This window comes from Pecten maximus, chromosome 4 (assembly GCF_902652985.1).
Source record: "Pecten maximus chromosome 4, xPecMax1.1, whole genome shotgun sequence".
NCBI lineage: Eukaryota > Metazoa > Mollusca > Bivalvia > Pectinida > Pectinidae > Pecten > Pecten maximus.
This window is the reverse complement of record NC_047018.1, coordinates 31,440,773-31,445,729: the sequence shown is the minus strand read 5'-3', so window position 1 is coordinate 31,445,729 and position 4,957 is coordinate 31,440,773. Positions and strand designations below refer to the sequence as shown.

Below are 4,957 nucleotides of genomic sequence, written 5' to 3'. Positions count from 1 at the left end.
ATTTTAGTAATCATAGCCACTTTTTGATTTTAAACTAATTGTTAATAGGCCAGTATATATTGATATTTTGTTTCGTTGGTTTGTTGTCGTTTCGTATTTTACTCATCATTTTTACAAGCCCTAATGACCTTTTATAGTGCTGACGAGCAGTTAAGAACTCAAAATAATTAAAATCTAGATGGTCATTCTCACTACGTTACATGAAGATCTAACAACATCCAATTAGGGGCCGCGGTGGCCGAGTGGTACCCGAGTGGTTAAGGTGTCCCGACACTTTATCACTAGCCCTCCATCTCTGGGTTGCGAGTTCGAAACCTACGTGGGGCAGTTGCCAGGTACTGACTGTAGGCCGGTGGCTTTTCTCCGGGTACTCCGGCTTTCCTCCACCTCCAAAACCTGGCACGTCCTTAAATGACCCTTGCTGTTAATAGGACGTTAAACAAAAACAAAACCCCATTAGGGTCACGTTCTGGTGAACTTTTGGATTAGCCAATCAATTGAATACTTCCAGAATCTTGAACTTAATTTTATATGATCTTTCAATTTGTTTCAAGTAATTTCGTCCCACAAGCATATACATGTAGCTATATGTACATGCTATATTGAAATGGTTTGCTTCAGATGCGTACTGTGACGAAATGGTTTGCTTCGATCACATCGACAAATTGGCAATTCGCCCTGAAAGTGAAATACACACATTTCAAATGTCATCAGATCTAGAGCGTGACCCCTAATGGGATGTTTTAGATGTTCGTGTAACGTAGCGAGAATGACCATCGAGTTTTTAATTAGATGTCAAGAACTTAAGGTAGTCGCACTCTAACTCAGACTTCCGGTAAAAAAAACGATGTTAGTCGAGTTATAATGAAATGCAGGTACTCGGCAAACATCGTAATCTCGACCGGAGTTATCCCCGACGGACAGAGTTGTCTGCCGTCGCAGCGCCGTCTGTAATGGCGGCGCCCGTTGAATCGGAGCGGGATTTGAAGGGCAGATTTGTTTCGACTAAAAAAAAGGCTACTGTTGATAAAAAGAAGAAGTGTTCTTTGAAATCCGATCACAGCTATTGTGACGAACCTGTCGGAGTCGATGACAAGCCCGATTCTACACGAGATGGCTGGAAACAGGGCCGGCGAATCATTGAACTTGACGTGTTGTTATCCCTCTTGAAGTTTTGTAAACAGTGCAGATTGGGGCCAGTACCTCTAACTTATGATAGAATTTTCGGTGAACTTCAAAAGGGTTTAGGGGATATTTATATGTGAAATGCCAGAACCATGACTGCGGATATATTAACCGTGTGCCGTATGGAGGAACCCATAGAGTAAACACCACTGGGGCTCCGTGTTTCACGATCAACACCAAACTCGGGGTTGGTAAGTACATTGAAAGATAGGCCTATATTGTATATAACATATTTCTAACGATAAACAGAAGCAATTCATGTTTGTGTTCACGTGTATGCTGATGCCTATTTTATTACCCCATTTCCATCCATTTCCTTTTTAAAATGAATTTGACAAACTCTGAAATTGTTTTAAATTGTTTTTAAAATTTCATGAAAAATTAATACTACTAGCAAATGATTAGGTTGATTAATTGATTAACATGTATGGTGCATAAGCATTGGACATTATTATAACATGGATACATATATTTTATTATCAGCAATGATAGACAGTCTTGATGGTCCTGATAGAGTGAACAATTTTTCTGTCAACGTTGAATATAAAGCCTATCAGCAATCCAAACTTTAAGAAAATTGAGAGAAGGGCAGGGGGTTTCATCGAACAAGTTGCAAAGACATCAACGGAGAAAGCAGCTAATGATGCTTTTCAAATGGAAATGGAGTATGTACCATATGATATTTCATATAAAATCTACTTTGAAAAGAAAGATATATAAAATGACATTGATAAGAAACATGTTTCACATTCATAAAGCTTTCAATTTCTATGAACTGAAAAAAGCGCAAACAGTAAATATTTTTTACATTAATTTCTAATATAATTATTAACATTTGCTCCAGTGGAAAACTATTTTAACTTACGTATACAATGAGTTAATATTTTGATGAAGTAACTTTTTTCCCCCCAGATATATTGCTAATGAGGAATCTACCTGTACATTGGCTCAAAGTGATGTTACTACCGCTGATGACTTCCTTGAGGATTTGGGTACATGGGTGTTGGCAGATGCATCCCCAAGTGTTATGTATGTAACATGATATATTGCTATTGAATGTATCTTCCATCTGTTCATTTATAATAGTTATCGAACACTTCATCTGAATAAAATAAACAATATTTACATGTATGAAGTTTCCTGTATATGTTAATTGTTTTCTCAACTTTGTTCACCAGGTCAATAAAGCAATTAATTTCATAATGGTTTATACTTCCTATTGACTAAGTATTGTATTGAGTGTTTCCAAAGTATATATGGTTTGGCTTATTTTCAGACAAAATATCAAACACATGAAAGAAATGGCCCCCTGTATACTGGACACACCTGAACCAGTAACAGCATCTAAACAAAATGCAGCTACAACTTCTTCCCATTATGATACTACGAGTCAACACATCTTGAACAGGTTTGTACTTAAAATATAAAAAGTCAGTTTTTGATATGGAAGAAGTAAATAAACTATACCCTGAAAGCCTATGAATTTGTCTAATCTTTTAAAATAAAAATGTGGTTTTTTTTTTTACAGAAATGATCTAGTCCCAGGTATCACAATTTTTAAAATAAAAGATATGAAACAAAAGAGCTTGTGTCCTTGCCCTCAGCAGAGAGGAAACACAGAAACCTTTCGACGTAAAGGATTGCCCAAACCACATGTACAACTCGAAGGAAGCTTCTTGGTCATTTCCCATGCAAAACAAGGAAAGGAATGACATGCAGTGCAGATACAGCCTGGCACAAACGTGGATTTGACAGTCTGACATCTAGGTATCTATATATTTGTTTATGATAATTATATTGTTTCTGAAGGTCTGCAAGATGGGCTCATGTTATATTCTGACTAAAGTAACATTTGTATTATACTATTGATTTTTGTCTTGACCACAGGGTTTTCAATAAGAGTTAATACTTGATTTTTCAATTGTTTTCATACATGAAAAATGTTCCTTTATAATAATATTGTCTTTATTATTATTAATTCTATGTACAACATACTTTGTAGCACACACATTTTTCATGAGCAAGGCGGATTACGGAAAAAAAGTTGTGAAGGCCATAGTTTTACATCGTACTTGTTCAGTTTGTAAATGGTGGAAACGGAATCGTCCAGGTGTAAAAGTGAGAGATCATCGCTGTGTGCATAATCATTCCGGAAGTGCTCGCTCGATGGAAAGTGCAGCAGGTGTGCAGGGCATCCAACAAATGTCTAAAGACGGGACACCAGTGGAAGTATTGGAAGGTCATGGGGACAATACCTTGATCTCTAAGCTCAGAAGTGACCATGGAATCAATATGAAAAAACGTCTGCACAAGAATCATGTGATAAAGAATATTGGCAAGAGCTTGTATGCTCTACATCATGAAAAAGGTGGAAAACTTAGCAAAAATGTCATTATTCACATACAAAAAAAATACTGTTTTGCTAAAAATCAAGGAAAACCGGATGATCTGTGTGATAACCTTACAGCTCTAATTCCTCATCAGTTTGGTGATCATTCCAAGTGTAAGCCAGTCTTCTGTGGATTTCTTAGAAAACCTAATGAGACTTACCATCATAGAAGTCAGCCGTACAAGTCAGCACTTAAGGACAGTGCCCTACGTCATCGTCTGGAATTACTGTTTGAACCCATTATTGATCGATCAGTTCAATACTCTGATCTGGGATCTTCACAGCAATGTGAGCACGCAAATAAAGAGGTGACACTTAGGGCTCCTAAATCACACCAGTATGGTGCTTCAGACTCACTGGACTTTCGTGTGCAAGCCACCTCAGCTTTCATCAATGACGGCAGGAATTACATAGCTCAGGTATGTTAAAAAAATGTTTCAAGTTTGAAAAGTTAAATTATTAACAATGAGTTTTATGTTCAAAAGTTCATGTTCTAAATGTTGAATTTTATTTTTCAATTGTTGGTCAATGCTCTTGTTTCAATGTTTTTGCATGAACATTTTTTTTGTTTCAGAGTTTATTGTTTTATTTCTTTCAGAGTTTGTTGTTTTATTTCCTTGAGAGTTTGTTGTTTTATTTTTTTCAGAGTTTGTTGTTTTATTTTTTTCAGAGTTTGTTGTTCAATTTGATGTTCAACCAAGCTTGTAGATCTCGGGCAGTCTACAATTCAAGGTAATGTTGTAAAGTTTATAAAAAACATCTCTTTTTTTAATGATAAGATCTCTTGGTTGTGAGTTCGAAACCCACATGGGGCAGTTGCTACATGTATGTACTAACTGTAGCCTGTAGGTTTGTGTTTTATTCTGGATACTCCTACTTTCCTATACTATCATAACCTGCAAGCCATGATATCAAGAGATGTTTTTTACCATGGGGAAACGTGTATATAAATCTTGAAATAATTAGCAATCAGCATAAAACCAAAACAAATTTGGTGAATCATAATATGCATAGGTCAATAGATATATTTCTTATAGCAATAATTTTGAAGTCAACAATTACTTGGTAACTTGTCTATTGAAATGTTTTGTAATTTGTGTTCGTGTTTAATAAGTCATGCATTTCTCCATTTTATGCCATGGTGCGGCGTCTGTCGTCCGTCCGTCCCTCCTGCGTCAACTTTTTCATTTAAACAACATCTTCTTAATGACCAAAAGGCCCATTGATTTGATAATAGGCCTGTAGCATCCTGGGGTGAAGGGCTACCAAGTTTGTTCAAATGAATGACATTGACCTTCATTCAAGGTCACAAAGGTCAAATAGGTTATAATCTTCAAACAACTTCTCAATAACCAAGAGGCCCAGGGACTTGACATGTAGCAT

At 36.4% G+C, this 4,957-nt stretch overlaps 1 protein-coding gene across 1 annotated transcript; it reads left to right on the top strand.

Moving 5' to 3' along the window:
* Positions 1–953: 953 nt before the first annotated feature.
* LOC117326500 lies at positions 954–4,310 on the top strand. Its single transcript, XM_033883253.1, is given in 9 exon segments — positions 954–1,245; positions 1,248–1,376; positions 1,669–1,709; positions 1,711–1,850; positions 2,098–2,214; positions 2,462–2,593; positions 2,824–2,948; positions 3,188–3,993; positions 4,245–4,310. Coding segments are annotated over 9 exon segments (1,848 nt in total).
* Positions 4,311–4,957: the final 647 nt, after the last annotated feature.